The following is a 19,519-nucleotide window of genomic DNA, read 5'->3' as shown; positions in this document are numbered from 1 at the left end:
CCTCTGGCATCATAAAGGCATTTTCCTGCTAGAAACTGCTGCAGGATTTATATTTACATTTCAATATAAATCCAGCCATTCTACTGTAAACCCAGTAGATCAGCAGTTTCTGAAGTACCGAGACCTGTCCGTTTGGTACCAATAACTATGCAGCATTCAGAGCCACTTAACTCATCTTTCTTCCACATTCTAATGTGTGGTTTTAAGTATGGCAGGTTAGAGCAGGGCGATATGGCCAAAAATATATATCACGATATATATTTGAAAATTTGCGATAACGATATAACTGACGATATAATTTCTGCGAGACAAAATTCAACTCCACAACTTTACTAGCGCAAAAAAAACCCATCAATTTATTTTCACTTAAACAAGCAGCTGTTTTTTATGTGCATTAAAGCTATATAAACATTTAACAGTGCAAATGCAAATCCCTTGCTGAAAGTTTAACCAAAAGGCATTTCCAGTAGAAATGGGCTGACATATCCTGAGCATAGCCATGTATAATATCTACTGAAGTTAAAAAGAGCAGCTTTGCAACAACGTCATTGCTTTTTAGTTTCCTGTCTTCATTTATGTTGGAAGTGATAGCAGAGCTGTACGTTTGAATTTTTTCAGAAATCTCTCAGTCAGAACATGCTTTATCATGCTTAGGTAACTAGTGAAACTAGCGAGCTAACTTCCTGCTAACTTCTACAAAAAAATGTGCTTTGTTGTGTATCTGACAGACAAACACCAAACCAGTGAAGTTGCACCATTTTTAAAAACCAATTCTGGTTCATCCGTTTCACTCAACAATCCTCTTTCCCCCTTCTCATTCTCCGTTGCCGCCGTGCTTTTTCGGCCATGTGCGTATGAAAACAAAGGCACTGCGCATGCGCATTTCACCCATATTCTATCGCGATATTTCATTTTCTTATCGTTGCCTAACATTGTACCGGTATTACCGTAAACGGTATAATATGGCCCAGCCCTATGGCAGGTCAAGTCTACATATCTAAATGCACTGAAGATCTGTCATGTAATTGGCTGATTAGATAATTGCATTAAGTCAGTTGTACCTAATAAAGTGTCCAATGAGTGTATATATCTACTAAAGCCACATGCAGCCATTCAAACAGCACTTTGCTCTATGCCTTTAAGTGCTTTCTAACTATCTCACACACTCGAACTCAGACGGATGCATCGGAAGCAATTTGAGATTCACTATCTTTTCCGAGGTTGCTTGGGATCAAACCACTAACCCACTGATTAGTAGACGATTCGATCTACCTCCACTGCTTCTTGGTTAGATGATTTTAAAATGGAATTCATATACGGGAACTTTGTACCACACAACTATACAACTGTTATCTCATTAATAGTTTACTTCAGCCCTGGACTGTCACAACACTTAGCACTCTGTGTACACCAAGTCACTTTATTACACTGTCCACTGCTCTCTGTTATACTCAACCACTTTAATTCCATCTGACATTAGCTCTGCTTGTTTTTCATGCAGCCATTTTTATTGTGTTATCTTGCTTTATTGAATCTATTAAGGCATTTTTTGTCTTCGTAGAGCCTCTTTGTTCTACATATTCAATTTCTTACATAGTGTTTTGTTGTGTTTCTTTTATTATTATTTTTTACTTATTTATCATTGTACTTTATTTAGAATTTTATTGACTGAACTCTTTTATTTTACTTTTAGAAGGTCAGTAAGTAGAAAAAATATTTGGTGTAATTTCTATCTTATTGGGCTATTTTATTTTTTTGCTTTTTAAAAAAAAAAAAATTCTAGTTTATTTTTTATTTTTTTGCTCATTTCCCCTTTTGCTTTTTGTTATTTTTACAGTGTTTGGTTTCAGTTTAGTTGTAGTCTTTTAATCTTTCAAATATGAATGGTATTTTTCAGGGGCAAATGAGGACAAATTACAAAATTCAAAATGGGTATTACAATGCTTTTAGTTGACTCTGTCACATAGATGTCCCAGTCTACGCATGCATCAGTGCATACTTAGGCTAGTTGTGTTCACACTTAAACTAAAACTAGGGGTCATTTTCACTTTAGGTTAAAACAGCTACAGTTGGTCAGCAAACGTTCTACTGGTGACAGCTGAAAACTAAAGTTAAATTAGATAATGCTGCACAAACTAAGCCCTTAGATGCATTTCATGAAGACTTGCTCCTAGAAGTACTTCGGTCCATTGCACAGTAGGAAATTTCTTTTCAAAACTGTTAAAAAAATTCAGTTTTGACAAGTTTTGTGCTGTAGCTGAAGCACAGGACTTTTCTTGGGTGTAGTGTGTGACTTTTCTTAGTTAAAATGTCGTATTTGTCTGAATCTCTGTCAGAGTGACTGATGCCATCTCAGTTCTGTGGAGCAAATTGTCCATGCTCCTCTGACACGTCTGGCCTATTTGAGCATTTCTCAATGTTCTTTAATCTTAAAAATGTCTTTACCCTCCTACCCAGAGGATTTGATGACCTGATAGAGCAGAAGAGGAGGAGAGATTTTGGTGTGAAAGCTCTTTAATCTTCTAGCGTGTAAATGTTGCAGTCACTTTGATGTGACCTTGGAATCTTGTGCCTTTTCTTTTCCCCGTCTCGACCAAACCTTGGGGTTGAACGCGTATTTAGGTTTCAGATGTGACGAGTTGGGATGCTGGTTTTATCTTTACTGGTCATTCAGCTCATTCAGGTTCAGTCTGGTCTCTTGTGAAAGTGTCACAAGCTGTTGTTTGGCTTCCCACACTACATTGTCCCTCTGCTGTTATTTAGCTCATGAGATTACTGAGCCTACTTGAGCAGGATTAATGGAGGAGTCGAATGAACTCTTTGTACAGTGAGAGGAGGAAATGAACCAAGGGTGGTGCACTTGTCATGGATCTGACATTTCGATTACTCTGTGTGTGTGTTTAACCTCACAGTGTGCTGGTTTATAATTTCAATACCCAGATTAAACTGAATTTTGCAGCTAAGGGCTTTTATAGGGTCTTTGGGCTATGTGAACGCATGCATTATATCTATTTCTCTGGGTTTCATCTGGCATTAACCTGAGTGATTGTTAAGAAGAGCCTGTCACTACCTTCATCATTTGTGTTATGGTTTAATCTGTGCATGGTGTTTTAAATACATCATTATAAACATCTGTAAGACAGACGCACTAATGCATTGTTGTTTGAGCGGAAACACTATCAAAGTTAGTTTAGCACAAGAGTTGCATATGAAATGGAGATTCTGATCTACAGTTTGAATGATGCCTCTTGTTTTTGCGGAAGTATTTTTATATTCAGCCCCGGTTTAAGATGCATCTGTGGGTTAATTAATATGGACGTGGCTTTTCTGGCTTTTTCCATTGGTCTCTAAGTCAATTACAGGGAGACAAAAACACTAGACCCAAGCTTTGTTATTAAATTACATCAAACATGCTCCCCAGAGAGTATAATTCACAGGGTACTAAAAGGCTTGAGTGAAGTACAACATGAACAAATTAGTTTGTTTTGTACTTATCTTGTAACGGGACAGCTAGAAGGGAAAAGACAGATTACGCTGCGGTTGTGTATTGTCCTTCATGCAGGTTTAATGTGCTTAACTTGGGTTTTAGTTTTTACTCCTGCTGAATCATATTATGGAAAAAATATAATAATTTATAGTCAGTGTAGCTACACTTGTTTGTTTTTGTTTTACCAAAGAGTCAGGGTCTCAATTCAGATGTAAAAGTAACCAAGTTGTTCTCTTAATGCATCATTTTGTCCATTTAGTCTGCTACTTTTTGTGCACAGAAGAACTGAAGAAAACGGATGGATTTTTCTGGATTTGGGGGGGTTGAGGAGGCGAGAAGAGACTCTTTGATTCGGAAAAAGTCCTCTGACCATTGATCTCTGGTGACCAAAGACAAAAAGAGTGGATTAGGAATTTAGGTTCCTATTCTTTCCACACATCCAATAATTCAGTAATGTTTATTATTATTATTATTATTATTATTATTATTATTATTATTATTATTATTATCATCACACAATAAAATCTGACTGGACTGACTAGACTACTGAAAACACACAAACCAGAGTAATGGAAGCAAAACTGGAAAAAATGTAACTTGTGAGAGATGAACGCATGCAAGGATGCATCAAAACATCAGAGCCATGCACAAACTCATGAGATGAACCTTTTTTGGATCGTTTTGTTGCAATTCACCCAGTGCTCAATGCAGTGAATACTGTGATACTCCATAGTCTGACACAGTTTGTGAGTTTAACTTTCTTTTTGAGCCATGTTACACACCGTGACATTTAAAATGGTTGCATTGTCATCGTTTGTGGTGCAGCTCTGAAGAATCTTTAGATAAGAGCATAAAAGCGGTACACACAACAGATATTTGCTGACTTAGTGGTGACGCTCATTATGGCGAGAAACGGCTAGATTTTGTAGATATACAGACGACTGTGTATCTAATAGCAGCTCCAATGTGGGAACAGTTAGTCGCCATGTCAAGAAATAACCTGGCACACAAAGCACTACAAATTTTGTTGGTAACTGTAATTTAGCTTTTTTTGTAATGCTATTATGCAGGCCAACTCATGACATGCCTGCCTCTGTTGTTATTGACCCATAACATATAAAAAATGTAAAACCCTATCATTTCAAGTGGGGATTATCTCTGACTTTCAAATTGCACTGCCCTTGTTTCTCCTCCAGAAGCAGCAGATTGATAAGGGGCCACACTAGATTACTAACCTTTTTTTTTTTTTTCCATGTGAGCCATGTGGCTTAAATGTTATCATCAAGATACAGCGTTTCTGAGAGCAACCAGGGGTAGGCAGAGACATTTATCCTCTCAGTGGTTGCTGATTCGTGGACTACTGAGCTATCATCTCCTGGAAGGTGATTTCACTAACTGAATTTCCTCTTTGGGGTTTCCTGTGGTGAAAGCAATTGTGATGTTGCTATGTGAAAGCAACACTTAGTTTCTAAGGAAACGCGAAAGAAATAGTGCATAGGCCTCATTTGCAACACCACAGGCACATTTTGTAGTCACGTAGTGGTGGCTGCAGTCCGCTTCTTTTTTTTTTTTTTTTTTTTTTAAGTGCTTTAAGCAAAACTCTTTGTTAGGTATATAGTAAACACTTCCTAATGAAATACAACAACTTCCTCTGTGTGTGTGTGTGTGTGTGTGTGTGTGTGTGTGTGTGTGTGTGTGTGTGTGTGTGTGTGTGTGTGTGTGTGTGTGTGTGTGTGTGTGTGAGTGAGTTGACAATTTATTTAAAAAAAAAAAAACAACTTCTCACATTTGGAAGTCTTGCATTCAGACAGCAACGGAAATTTGTCAGCCACCTGCCAAAATCTCAGAAAATAGCAGAAGGAATAGGTGAAAACCTGTCATGATCCAGTGCCTCATGACTACATCTGGGTCTTTGTTCATTTCCGTGCTGGTCTGACTGTCAACCGCAAAGATGTTTCACTTGTATTCTTCAGAACAACAGCCAAATGTTCCCATCACGACTTGAAAGGCTCTTTCTGTTTTGTTTCACTCCTTGTCTAGCTTAAATGAGCCTGTTTATATCGCATTAAAATGGAGAAGAGGGTATAGGTAGTAAACGCCACCTAGCAAATCTGTGAGCCATTTCCTTTATGTGAAGAATAAACTGTGATGTGAATGAGGCTCATGTGTTGACTCCCTTCCTATGTGGGTGGTCAAGGCAGGAAGCAGGCCTGATGCATTTGCTCTCAGCACAAGCAAAGACATACACAGCTTAGTCACAGTTTCCATGTTTTTTTGTTGTTTTTTTTGTTTTGTTTTGTTTTTGTTAAGTGGCTGCTTTTGGCATGCAAACAACATCGTCCTGGTAGCAGAAATATTTTTAATGCCCCAAGAGAAGGAAGCAGAATTAGCAGGGATGTTTTCATTTCATTTTGATGGTAATTCGAAACTGCATTTCTTGTGCACAGCAGTAGTTAAACTTAAACTCGGATCTGGTTTGTCGCAGTACAGCTCTCCACACTCAGGTCTAATAATACCGCAGATCACAGGACAGACTGTCGGGGGGATATTTGTCTCCTAAATTGAGCTTTGAAGTCTTCATTATCTCCCTGCAGTCTGAGTCATAGTGCCAGACTTCCACCCCGCTGACAATGCTCTAATGAGGATTTTTAGATCAAGCTTCAAGCTGCCCACTATAAGACTGGGACAGAACCACTGTTTTCCATTGTCAGGTGTGTATGTTATGCTGTGAGTTTGATAGGGCTGAGCCATGTGAGCATAACGAACACAGTCGCTGTGTGCTGCCACCAATAGCATTGTGGTTTTTAACTGACTTGATCTTTCATGACAGCTGAATTGCTTCTGTGTTTGCCGTCATGCTCCACAGTGTACCTACTGGATAGGACCGCTGAAAACGAAGAGAATACTGTGGAAGATTTGCTGTCGTTCTATTTTGATACGTTTTGAAATTGAATATCTTCGAGTAGCTGCCCAGAAAAGTAGGACAATTGAAGGTTTCACTTTTAGGCTCTTAGAACTTGAGCCTTTTGTACTATATTCAGACCTTTTATGAGCTAAATATTAAACCAGTTTCCATCCATCTGTTTTCTTAACTGCTTCTCCAAGTAGGCTGGAGTTCATCCCAGCTATCATAGGGTGAGTGGTGGGGCCACTACTCATTTGATAAACAAACAAGTAGAGTACAGGGAATCAAGTGCCCTCGTTAGGTGTTGTTTGTACTGTATTCTGATTTTCCTAAATCTTGCTCCTCTGTAAGAACACCCTCCATCTTACAAAGACTAAAACTAACTGTGTAGCTACTTAAAAATAAGTTAAATCTAAAGATTTTTAATGAATACAAACTCAGATGAGCAAATTAAATTAATTAAAACTGCTTGATGCTTTCTCATACTATATGTCTGTTTACCATAAATGTTTAACACTACCCAGAACATATTAACAAGACTTTGAGGAAAAACAATAAAGCATTTAGGTTACTTTAGATATTTTTTCCCAGTATAAAAATATATCCTAGAGTACTGGATGTGTAGAAATCAAACATTAAACTTTATCAATGTTTCTTTGCAGGAATCCTCTTCTCTACACTGGTGTTCGGACCTGCCTGCGGCTTCATCCTTGGATCGCTGTGCACTAAATTCTATGTGGACGCCATCTTCATTGACACCAGTGAGTTGAATGTGTCCCTACTCCGTGATCCTCTCGTGTGTTCTTTTTTTGGCATGTGCAGTTTATTGACCGACACCATGCCTCCCCGCAGGTAAACTGAACATCACTCCAGAAGACCCGCGGTGGATCGGGGCCTGGTGGGCAGGCTTCCTCCTGTGTGGTGCCTTACTCTTCTGCTCTGCTGTCTTGATGTTTGGCTTCCCTCAGTCGCTGCCAGCAAGGGAGCGGGAGGAGGGAGCAGATAGCGAGCAGGTTATGCTTCCTCCCTCTCTGAGCTCAGACTGTGAGACTCCTAAGCCCAGCAACGGAGTCGTAGTTAACCATGAGCCTGCCAATAGCCCCACCTGCTGTCAGCAACTCAGGGGTGAGCATGCAGCATCCAGTGTGGTACTGCAGTTTTTTTTTTTTTTGGTTGTTGGTGTTGTTTTTTTAATGCAAGCATGTATGGAACAAAAACACACAACATTTTGTATTTTTATTTGTTGTATTTGCCAAATGCTATGAAGTACTGACAAAACAGAAGTGCTACAGTCCTTTTTAAATAAAACCTGTTAGTGTAAATGGTACTAGATTAGTTATAATATCATCCTTTGTAGTATTATGTGTTGTTAAAGATAACCTATGATATTTTTTTCTTATTTTTTACTGTTATAGTGACAAGTGCTCATGTTAAACATGGTCAGATGGTGAGGTCAACATATACGTATATAATCCCAGTAAACCAAAAGCTCAGTTTCAGACTGTGCTAAATGCTCTGGTTCAGACATCTATCATTAGTATGGTCATCTCAGCTTATGTTCAAACTTGCTGTTTTCAAGGGCCAGCCGATCAGAATAAAGCTGACTCAAAGAAAAGGAGGCTTGTATGAGACAAAGGATAAACTTAGGAGCTGCTTCAAGGCCCACTATATAACACATAAGAATTGAACTGTAAATCTACTCTAGCTACTGGAGTCTAGACTAGGTCCCCACATCGCACCATTGCAAGTTGTACTTGTATATATATTTTAATTAACAACAAGTTTGTAAAATATCTGTCTCATTAAGGGGAAATACATTGAAAGAGTATGCAACTTTTAAAAGTAAAATGAACTACTAGAAGAACTTGAACACTAGTTTTGGATTAGTAGAGTTTTTTCAGCGTTTTGATGGTCACTGTAGTGGCTATATTAATTTCTTAAAGTTCTCTCTTATATTTAATATAACCACACTACGGACGGACAACCGCCTGTTGTTATGCGGTGTCGTTAGCAACAACGACGGTAAAACCATTGCGTGTCTGCTTGTTTATTTTCCACATAAACCTTTCACAATAAAGCTCAAGACCCTGTTGAGACTTTTCAAAATAAACTGAATCACGTGAAAGAGCAGATTATTTACGGATGAGAAGTCAAAAAGAGCCGCCAGGTGCTAAAAAATAAACCTTAAACTCAAACGTTAGAACAGGCTTTTCCCCGCAGCACACCGTGTAATAAGTACAAACAAAGCAAACGGCGGCCGTTACAACTTATGTCTAAAAATGTATAGTTTCATGCATCGGTTAAAACACTCAACTGCAGGTACACGACGCCCAGCTGGAAACACTTCATGCAAGCTGCCCGAGATTCACAGAACTTTCAGAAAATGTAAATTTTTGTGATTTATATCGTTATCGGGACGATAGATGTCTTATATCGGGATATGAGATTTTGGTCATATCGCACAGCCCTACCCTCAATGCTTATCTTTCCTCTTTCCTTTTATGTCCAGTGATCCCCACGGTTACCAAGCAACTCCTGTCGAACCCTGTGTTCACCTGTATCGTCCTGGCAGCCTGTATGGAGATCGCCGTCGTAGCCGGCTTTGCAGCCTTTCTGGGGAAATATCTTGAGCAGCAGTTCAACCTCACCACCACCTCTGCAAATCAGTTGTTAGGTTTGTATTCTGTGCAAAAAGTCACACGTATGCACACTTTTTCTTTTTTTTTTCTTCTGCAGAGGAGCATAATAAACAGATTTGGGCCTATCTTGTGTTTAAGGTATGACAGCTATTCCATGTGCGTGTCTGGGGATCTTCATGGGTGGTCTGCTGGTGAAGAAGCTGAATCTATCAGCGCTGGGAGCAATCCGAATGGCCATGCTGGTCAACCTGCTGTCCACCGCCTGCTACGTCTCCTTTCTGTTCCTTGGCTGTGATACGGGTCCCGTCGCAGGAGTGACCATCCCGTATGGCAACATGTAAGAAAAAATATTTAATATTATCACTTGTTACATCCTCTGCTTAAAAGCATCAACGAAAAGTGGAAACTGACACCGGAGTTTGTAGAAGACACTGGTTTTAAATTACTTAATAACCACAACTAAAAGGCTAAAAGTGGCATATTCCTCACGCCAACCTCAGCCGTGCCTTGATCCAAGGCGAGTAGGGGCTGCAGACTAATGTAACACAATAAATAAAGCAGTTGAAGTAGCTGTCAGCCAAGATCATGTGAAGAGGTGCAAGTTGAGATTATCTTTTATGTGTGAAAGAGGGACGAGTTAGAGCGCTGTTGCTCAGTGTGGCATTCTGATCTTCAGGCTTCTGGCCTATGTTTACTTCCTGGATAACCCCTTTTTAAAACTAGCTGTAGTTACATAAAGTTTGGGAAGCCATCCTTTTTGATATCCAATTCAGTAAGCAGAGACTATTTGAAAGAATTGAACTCAATGTGTTGAAGCGCAAAGTTTGGGTAATAAACTATTTGATGATTAGACTCAGATGAAGCTACATAGCAGAGCACTCCCACCAGTGGTGGGAAATAGGACAGGACCACCCTGGAGTCTAGACGCTGCTGGTGGTGATGGAGATAAAGCAGATGGAATCGGACGAGGGTATCTGAGCGAACAAAATGAAATGGAGATGTAGTGGAGGCGGGCCACAGTGAGCACCAAGATTTAAAGCACAGGGAACAGAGGCTGATTGACTCGCTGAATAAGGAAATAAAGTTACTGGACCAGAGATAATGATGAAAGAAGTGATCTAACAACAGACTAGCAGCCCAACCATGCAGGAATGCAGGGAAACGAGTTAATACTAGGTCTTCCTCGTTGAACTTGCATAGAAGCTTCATTCACACGTCGCCAGAAACTGTGTCCTTAATGTAAGATGAGATGAACTCATCAGTGGAGGAACGGCAGATATCTAATGATATATTTCTGTTGTCCTCACTTCAGCGTGTTTTCATGTCATAGGTTGAGGAGGAACGAAATGCACTGTTAGCATTTCAAACCCAGTTTATCAAACAAGAATACAAGCAGTTAACAAACTCTAGCAGTGAAAAGCGGTGCTGCTGCTAAGGCTGGAGGACTTTTTTGCAGATGAACTGTAGGGACTATAAATGTGTAAATAAAAATTCTTATCACTGCTGGACATTGGGGCAAAGATGGGACAGAAGGCTTTTTATTCAAACAACTTTGTGTCATTTTGTCGAGTCTATAAAAAGATTTTCTGTTTGGAAAGTGGCCTCGAGGGCTGCATGAACTGAATATGAATGTGACAGACTTCACTGAATCAGACACCAATAAAAAGAGGTTTAAAGCAAAGCTATTATGCAGCAGGACACGTTATTCACTTTCATATTGATAAACCTTTCAAGTGAAGCTCTGTTGTTAGAAGGGACTTTGTATTTATTATGTCGTTTGTCATAAATTAGCATGAATCACTGTCTCATGCGCACACTTTTTAACTTAAATTCTTTACTTCAAAGGTAAAAAGACAGTTTGTTTTTATAAAACCTAAAGAAGTACATGAGGATAAACTCGTAATTTTACTCCACAAAGCAAATTATATGATAATATAACAAATATGGTGTTTGGCTTCTTCCTTCTAATAGAAACAAACATCTCAAATCAGAACAGACACATTGCATTCCTCTTCACCTTATGCATGTATCTTGAATCCAAGGATATCAGCCCGTGGATTAATTCGTGATATCAAGATTGCTCCCTTTTCTCATCTCATGTTTTGTAACTATTTGTGACGGCATGAAGTAAAATGCCCCCATTTTGACCTGTATCTGAATAGTACTGTCAAAAAATCAGTGAGTGAGGCAGAGCTACACCTAGGCATACACCCCACAGATCATCTGACGTGGGCACACACAGTATGTGGAATTGTAGGTGGTTATTGCTCTGTTAACCCCCCAGCAGGGCTGGGTCTAACACCTTTTTTTTTCTCTCTGGTAGAAATCTAGCTTTACTGCCAGTGCTCCTTTGTTTTGTTTTTCACAATCCAAAGTCTCCTTTTTCTTTTTGTATTGGATTTGAATTTAGAGGGAATAATCAATGATAGCCTCTCAGAATGATAAGGAGTCCTTTAAAAAAAAAAAAAAAATGCCTGTATTCAGATCTAGATAGCCTCCATATGTAATCGCTTCGATCTTGCACCAAGCCTGACAGTTTTCATGCAGATCTACCCTTAACTTCTTAGTAATCCTGCCAGTGGCATCTTCAATTGTACTACCTGCCACAGAACAAAGACCTTATTTATCATCTTAGTAACTCTGTCACTTCTTACTGGGGTGCATCACCATAGTAAGGTTAGAGATCAACCTACTGACCAATCACAGTGTCACCACAGCTGGGAAAAGCCTCTGACTTCTGCACAGATAGTAGAAGGGTTTTACTTTTTAATGTCTAATTTCTGATGCAATACACAGATGACCATTAAGAATTATAAATTCTTAGATGCAAGTTTATTCCTTCATTTTTTCTTCCCTATTACATTAAATTTGCACATAGTCTAAACCTAAATTTGAATTCTGTTTTTAATGTGTTCCTTACTTGCTCTCAGATTCTCCTGTGTCCTAATACACAGGATACAGCTGTGATATTGATGATTCTGTTTACTGTCAGTGCAGTCAGCGTTTTGCTGGTTTTCTTTCCTGGCTTCAAATAAGCTAAATTTTATTATTATAGCAGCTCTTTTCCAGTCTTATTGACCAAAGCACTTAAAGTGCCCCTGCATTCATTCAGGCCTTTTAATACTAAACTGCTGTGCAACGCTTCTCCTCACACACCGCTGCTTAGTCAGCAGCAGAAATGACGCTTTCAGTCTGTATTGTGTGTTTAACCTCTTTATATTTTTCCCCATACTTTCCTCATAATTTTATCTTCCTTGGCAAAGTCACCTGCTCTGCTGCCAGTATACTTATCTAAACTTTTAATTTTGATTGTTGCGCCAACATCAAACCTTTCAGGTGAATGTGCGATTGAGAAACCCTGGGTAACCTTGGTGAGTTGGTTAGCAGCTTCTTGTGGCTGCTTATCGTGATTTTTGATGTTTGGGTAAATGAATTCAGAAATGAACAGATATCAGAAGTATGCTGAACTCGCTTCATAGTGCAAAGCCCAGGTAAAAAAAAAATCTTCTGCCAGCTTTCACTGCTCCTCTGTTTTCAATGCTTTAATCTTGTTATGGCCTGGCCTGTATTTATATAGTGCTTTTCTAGTCCCTAAAGACCCCAAAGCGCTTTACATATCCAGTCATCCACCCAGTCACGCACACATTCACACACTGGTGATGGCAAGCTACATTGTAGCCACAGCCACCCTGGGGCGCACTGACAGAGGCGAGGCTGCCACAGCTGTTATTGTACCACAGCTAAACCTGCAACAGCAGCAAATATTTGTATAATCAGTCAATCATCATATTTTAGTTAAAAATTGTTACTTTTGGTTGCTGTGTCTCATTTAAGTATTTAAGCCTGTTTAAGTCAGGTAATCAATACATTACATTTAGCCCTAGTGAAGCTAATTATTAGTTACAAATGATGATGATGTTTATTGAACGGATGTTAATGTAAGTGTGCGATATAAACAGGGGGCAGGAAGTAGATTAAGAGGAGGATAATTGATCTGTCACACAGAGGCTGTTTTTGAGGAGGGGGAGATTTTACACTCATGCACACACATATGCAGAAATCCAGCTGTGTTTTGCACACAGATGTGTCGAGGTTCCTCAAGAACAGCGTACCTGTTTGGATCACTTTGAGACCGATAGCACTGTATTCTGCGGGGGTTTTGGCATTGAGCTCTTTCTCTATCTTTTTATCATTGTGCTAGTAAAAGATATTCATGTGTTCAGATGAATATTAAACACCTCCTTTTATTTGCAGCGCACTTTGAGACCTCTGAGTCCAAGGTTGCTTCTTTTTCAGTTAAAATAAAAGCATTCAGGCTCAGTCTTCAGCCTCGGTGTTGCTTTTATCTCTTTAATAAAGTGTGAACTCAGTGATTTAGTCTGTGTGCTCATCCTGTAGAAATACTGAATGTTTGAGCCGCTTTTGAAATTGGTGGCCTAAAACCAACTTGTTCCAGAGCGGGTTAGGAGAGCTGCGTCGTTTCCATGGAGATGTTAAAAGTGAAACAGTGTCCATAATATCTGATAAAGGGCTCCTTAGTTTTACAGATGTAACTTACAGCTGTTTCTCTCTGTTTAGGACCCTGCAGGCGAGCAGGAAACCAGAAGCTCAGTGCAACAGTCAATGCAGCTGCTTCACCTCCTCCATCAGCCCTGTGTGCGGCTCCAACGGCATCACCTACCTGTCCGCCTGCCTCGCCGGCTGCAGCCGAACTGGGATCCCCGCATCCAACATTTCTCAGGTTTTCATTTTGCTTTTGCCCTCTGATTATGATGAGTACCAGCAATGTTGATGAGGACTGTAGCACAGAAAAGCCACCAGAAACCTTTATAGTGTTCACAGATATGAAGTCCCAGTATTTCACAGCTCTGTCATCAGCATGCACATGCTGGGCAGTCAGGTGGTAACGTGCTTGTTTCAAGATCAGATGCTGACTGCAGATAATGTCTTCTATATTCAAATCACATCAGCTCAGCAGCACAAAATATCACCACTTCACTGCTGCTGAATTTTTTTTTGCTTTTCTTTTTTCAGTTTTTAAGTGCTCCTAAAACAAACACACATTGCTCATTTCTACTGAGGATTTTGATCCAGACGTGAGGAGCAGGTGTAGCATGTGTGTTCCTGCAGGATGAATGGCTTGTTGTTGTACAAACGTCTCTCTCTCTTTCTGTTGACAGAATCTGACCGGCTGCTCCTGTATATCCAACGACAGCGAAAGTGCCACGGCGGTTCCCGGGAAATGCCCAATGCCGGGATGCCAGCAGTCTTTCCTCATTTTCCTGTGCGTGATTTGTGTCTGCAGCCTGGTCGGAGCCATGGCCCAGACTCCCTCTGTCATCATCCTAATCAGGTATCGTTGTGGTTTTATTTTATTTTGTGAAGAGACTCTCAATGCTTTAATTTGAAAAATAAAACTTTTTTTGTTCTGTCTGTTTCTCTTGAAGGACTGTGAGCCCTGAGCTGAAATCATACGCGCTCGGTGTGCTGTTCCTTCTGCTGCGACTCCTCGGTAGGAACTGTTTCCAGATAACACATCACTTTCACATGCAATCGCTCAGTCTCATTTCTCTCACTCGCAGCACAAATCCTGTTGAGGCTGCAAGCGTGTGGCGTTTTACCAATGCCTCCAGTGACGCACTCTGTTAATGACGGCAACCCGTCAATCGCTGATGCGCGGCTGCATCGACTTTACGTGTTTTCAGATGGAAAGCAAGTAAATCAGATCACGAGAGTGTAAAAACAACCTCACGTTCAGGAGGCAAGAGAAGAAATGGAACATAAGAGAGACAAAATGTGATTTTTAAATCATTTCAGTGCGTACGGAGTGATAGTTTGAAGATTTATGATTCTCCTCTTACAGCCAGCAAACCTTAGCTCAGTGCATGTTTCTCTCTTGCAGGATTCATTCCCCCTCCTCTGATTTTTGGTGCTGGGATCGACTCCACTTGCCTTTTCTGGAGTTCGGACTGCGACAAGAAGGGTGCCTGCCTGTTGTACGACAACGCGAAATACAGGCATCTCTACGTGAGCCTGGCCATCGTTCTCAAGGGTGTCGCCTTCCTCCTTTACACCACCACGTGGTATTGCTTGCGGCGGAACTACAGGAAGTACATCAAAAGTCACGAGGGCCACTTGACGCCAACTGAGTTTTACCCGTCCCTCACCGACGGCCCCAAAGTCGTCGACAGGACGAAGTTTATATACAACCTCGAGGACCACGAGTTTTGTGAAAATATGGAGTCTGTTTTATAATTTGTAAAGCAAAAAAAGGACAATATGGACATTTAAATGACTATTTTAGGAATGTAGTTTTTTCTTCTTTGTTAAATTCAAGAGGTTTTGATAAAGGCGATCTATTTTACGGCCCATTGAGGTCCTCGGTGGCTCTCGACTGCGCTACACGTCCTCGATAAAATCAAAAGGGTCCACTGTAGTTGTTTACGTCTGAGCGAGGTGTTGTCAGGTGTTGCCAGTGAGTTCCCGTGTTGACTCTGTGGTAGAAGACGAGCGCAGTACCGTCCCACTCAGTCCTAGTCTGTTATTAGTGAGTGGACATGATGCTACTACAAACTATAGTTGCCATATTGTTTTAGGTCCGTCACGATTCCAGTGACAGTTTCCTTTCAGTCAGCACTGTGTGTTTTTGTTCCGTCACTCTTCAAAATGACATTTTTATGGTTAAAAAAAGAAAAGTTTGGTTTGTTTTTCAGTTATTCATATTTATAAAAGTTGCCAAGTGTTTACAAACTACTAGTTGATGCGTTTTAATTTCACTGCAGGAAATTTTCCTATTGAAAAATTAAAAAAAGAGAGAACAGAAACACCCTCACTGGGTTATTTTAGTGGCCTGTTGGATCTTTTAACTGCTCAGTTTCCTGTTCTCTTGCTGGATCATAGACACTGTTTTTTGATACTTCTTAGACTAGACGTTGAGGTCTTGTCTTATAGGTTGAAATGTTTCTTCATGATAGCATTTCCATGTTGTTTTTACTTCTTTTCAGCCTAATATGTCTTAATAAGGGATAGTTTGAATAAGAACTTTCTATATGTTTTCTTTTGGCTTTTGCACCCAGTGTCAAAGCAAAGGAAATCAAAAGTAGTATTTTTATGTTGTTCATCCTTCAAGTGGAAGGTTTGTTTTCATTTGGCCCAGAATGTTTTTATTAGATTGTTTTCGAGTATAAAATATATGTAATCTAATTGTCTGGGATGTGTGTGTGTCTGATGTTACAAAAGATCTGGGACAATTCATATCTATGGTGTGTTGCCTGTGTCTTCAAACTAGGCCTGTAATAAGATACAGAGGTTACAGATGTGTTAAAGGAGACTGTGTGTACAAGGTTAAATAAAGTTAAAGGGCACTGAATTCATATCCAGGTGTGACTCACTGCACATGTGACCTGTTACTCAGCTGAGCTCTCTGCAGTTACAGTTTGTCCCTTTTCTTACACTTTTTGTATGGCAGCATATTGTTTATTTTACTCTGGAAATAAATTATTTTTCAGAAAATTCATACAAATTTGAGTTCTTTTCTTTTCTTTTGAGTTCTGTTTGTGTGTAAGTGGCTCCATAGTGTAGTCGTTTACACATTCGCCTAACAAGTCAAAGCTTGCCAGTTTGGTCCCAGGAGGAGGCACGAGTCCCTTGGGGTTTGCATCAGGAGGGACATCAGGTGTGAAAATCTGCCAAATCAAATATGCAGAGCCATCCTGTGGTGGCCCCTTGTGAATAAGGGAGCAGGCAAAATGTGTGTAGAGCTGAGTTGTTCAATGTTTTTATAAACAACCACTGTTTCTGCTGGCTAGCAGGGGGCGACTTAAGGGGCAAAATGTCACAAAGTATGGAGGAGTGTCTACAGCCATCTGTAAAATATGGTGGAGGCTGGGTCATGGTTTGGGGCTGCATTTCAGCCAGTGGTGTTGCGGTCAAAGTTGATAGAATTATATTGGTCATATTTTCATCCACAATGCAATACAACCTGTAAAGTGTTGTGGTCTTAACTCAAAAGAAGTAATGTATTATAGCGATGTGGAGTACTCCAGATTTTGGTATCGATCTGATACAGAGTAAATACAACACCGATGCCTTTAATGATACTTTTAACCTTTAAAGGCAGCTTAGGTCAGAGAGAGCAGTGTGTCGTGATCCATGAGATGAATCAATTTGCTAAACCTGGATACATTTTAATGGCCACTAAATCACTGTTTTTATGCAATAATTAGCTAACATAACGAAATGCATCTTTTAACTTTTCATGTATTTTAAAACTGGATTTTCTGGAGACCTGGAATGCCCACCCTCCAACAGGTCTCGTCAGATGTCTGCCCCTCCCTGCACCAGGTCCTGCCAGAGGTTTCTTCCTGTTAAAAGGGAGTTTTTCCTTTCCACTGTCGCCAAAGTGCTTGCTCATAGGGGGTCGTCTGATTGTTGGGGTTTCTCTGTATTATTGTAGGGGTATTTACCTTACAATATTAAGCGCCCATATGGGTGGCTGTTGTGTAAGTAAAATTAAAATCAATTTAGTTTAATTTAAACATGTCTGTCTCTAAGGCACTTTGGATCAACTTCTGTTGTTCAAATGTGCTATAAGTAAAACTGACATGAGAGTTGATACAAAACGATTCAACATTTGTCATAGTCTGTTTAATGCAATTTTTCATTTCTGAAAAACATAATTTATTTAACATGATTATATTACGTTAAATAATATAATGCATATTTACAGGATAGAGCAAAGTATCTATCCGATAACAATACCAGCATCGGTATCAATGCTATCAATATTTGGATTCATCTGCCCACCTCTGATATATTACACATTACTCATTACTTTTTTTTCAAGTAATGCTGTATTTTACTTAATTACTAAGTGGATGAAGTAATTTGTTACACTACTCGGTACTTAACTTTGTTCAAATGGCCAACAATATAAACTTGAGGCAGTTCCACACACCAACACATAACTTATTCTATTTAGAACACAGATGCAATATTTTAGTATTTATTTATGAACAGAAAATTGACAACTTGAAGCAAAGCTGAAAACGAGCACAGAGAGACTTCAAAGCGATTGCCACAGTCAACTTTAGAAACATGAACAAGTACAAACGGAAGCTACAAGGCTGACTGCTCATCACTGCCTTTGTTGTCTGCTGAAGTTCAGGCTCTGGCTGCTAGCATGCATTCAGCTTTAATGTCACTTTGGGGTTTTGGCTAGCTTTGTGTTAGCATGCTGTCTGTGCAGATACTTGGAAAGAGCTGAAGTTGTGTTATCAGCAGAATGCAATTGATTCTATCCTGGATGTAGTTTCAGCTTTACCATCGTACTCTTGTCCTTTCATAAAATAAACAGTAATGTCCATATCTGGACTGCAGGCTGCTCCACCGCGGTCCTCCTCCCACAAGTAACGACACAATTGCAACGGTAATTTATTAATGAATTTAGTGCAGTAACTGCACCACTGAAAAATATAATGTGACTCAATGCTGTTGGCCACAACTTCATTTTTCAGCATGACAATGATCCCAAACAAAGTGCCAATGCAGTAATAGCATAGCTGGACAGAAAAACATGCAGGAGTCGCAAGAGTTCAGGCTGTGCTGGTCAAACAAAATATTGATTTTCAAACTTTTTAGAATTGTACAAACTCTGTTTTTGCCCTGTATACTGTATTTCTATTCATGTTTGCACATATTTCAATAAATTGCTGCACTTATTTACCACACCGGCTCAGATGTCACCTGGCTTAATGAGGTCTGGAAGTAGGCTACTGGAACAAGATATGCAAGGACCGAGAACATGGAATTGTTGGAGTGTGTGTGTGTGTGTGTGTAATCACGGTTCTATTTTTCAGATAGGCTTTTTAAAGATTCTAATATAAGTGTTGAGGCACTGTTAAAATAAAAGCTCCAGCTCAGCTACCAGTTTGTATTCACGGCTCAGCACATATTCCCAATATTGTACCAAGTCCTCGCCCAGCGAGATGCTTTATATAGACACGAGAAATTAATGGTACCACATGAGGACAGAGACTTTCCATATTTTGATTTGCACAGTGGATTGGAGGCTTAGTTTAGCCGTTAGACTTTAGCTCTCACAGTTTGAGTACCACAGAACCACTGAGAGTTTGTAAAATATGCTTCTAGATATTATGTAAATCATTACATGTTTCAACCAAGCTATGCAGAAAAGCAGCAGATGGGCTACAACAGCATCAGAAGACCACACCGGCTGAAGAACAGAAGAGCATCTCTGATCAATAACCTGTCAATCTCGCTAAAATCAGCCTCGGTGAATCTATGTCACAAATTAAGACATTTCTCGTCCTTGTCATACCGCTGTGCTGATTTCTGTAAATAACTAAGGTAGAAAATACGGTAGTGAAATCCCATATGACAAACGTTGTAGCAACTTTATATTAACCCATATATGAAAACAGCATCCTAATGATTATGCCAGTTATCCTTTCTGGGCAAAAACAAACA

The 19,519-nt window shown here is 39.8% G+C and overlaps 1 protein-coding gene across 1 annotated transcript in view; it reads left to right on the top strand.

Annotated features, from left to right (window-relative positions):
- Positions 1-18,720, top strand: part of slco3a1a (solute carrier organic anion transporter family member 3A1a) — a 37,633-nt gene extending 18,913 nt beyond the window's left edge. Inside the window, exons 3-10 of the mRNA XM_085412168.1 lie at positions 7,055-7,153; positions 7,245-7,517; positions 8,902-9,066; positions 9,170-9,368; positions 13,610-13,772; positions 14,212-14,384; positions 14,479-14,543; positions 14,934-18,720. Of these exons, the coding sequence (XP_085268294.1) occupies positions 7,055-7,153; positions 7,245-7,517; positions 8,902-9,066; positions 9,170-9,368; positions 13,610-13,772; positions 14,212-14,384; positions 14,479-14,543; positions 14,934-15,286 (1,490 nt within the window). The 3' untranslated portion in view covers positions 15,287-18,720. The remainder of the gene's footprint in view (positions 1-7,054; positions 7,154-7,244; positions 7,518-8,901; positions 9,067-9,169; positions 9,369-13,609; positions 13,773-14,211; positions 14,385-14,478; positions 14,544-14,933) is intronic.
- The last annotated feature ends 799 nt before the right edge of the window (positions 18,721-19,519 follow it).

The sequence above is a fragment of the Rhamphochromis longiceps genome, linkage group LG7 (genome assembly GCF_057381845.1).
Source record: "Rhamphochromis longiceps isolate RC_006_pf linkage group LG7, R_longiceps_female_GT1.1, whole genome shotgun sequence".
NCBI lineage: Eukaryota > Metazoa > Chordata > Actinopteri > Cichliformes > Cichlidae > Rhamphochromis > Rhamphochromis longiceps.
This window is presented reverse-complemented; position numbering and strand designations above follow the sequence as displayed.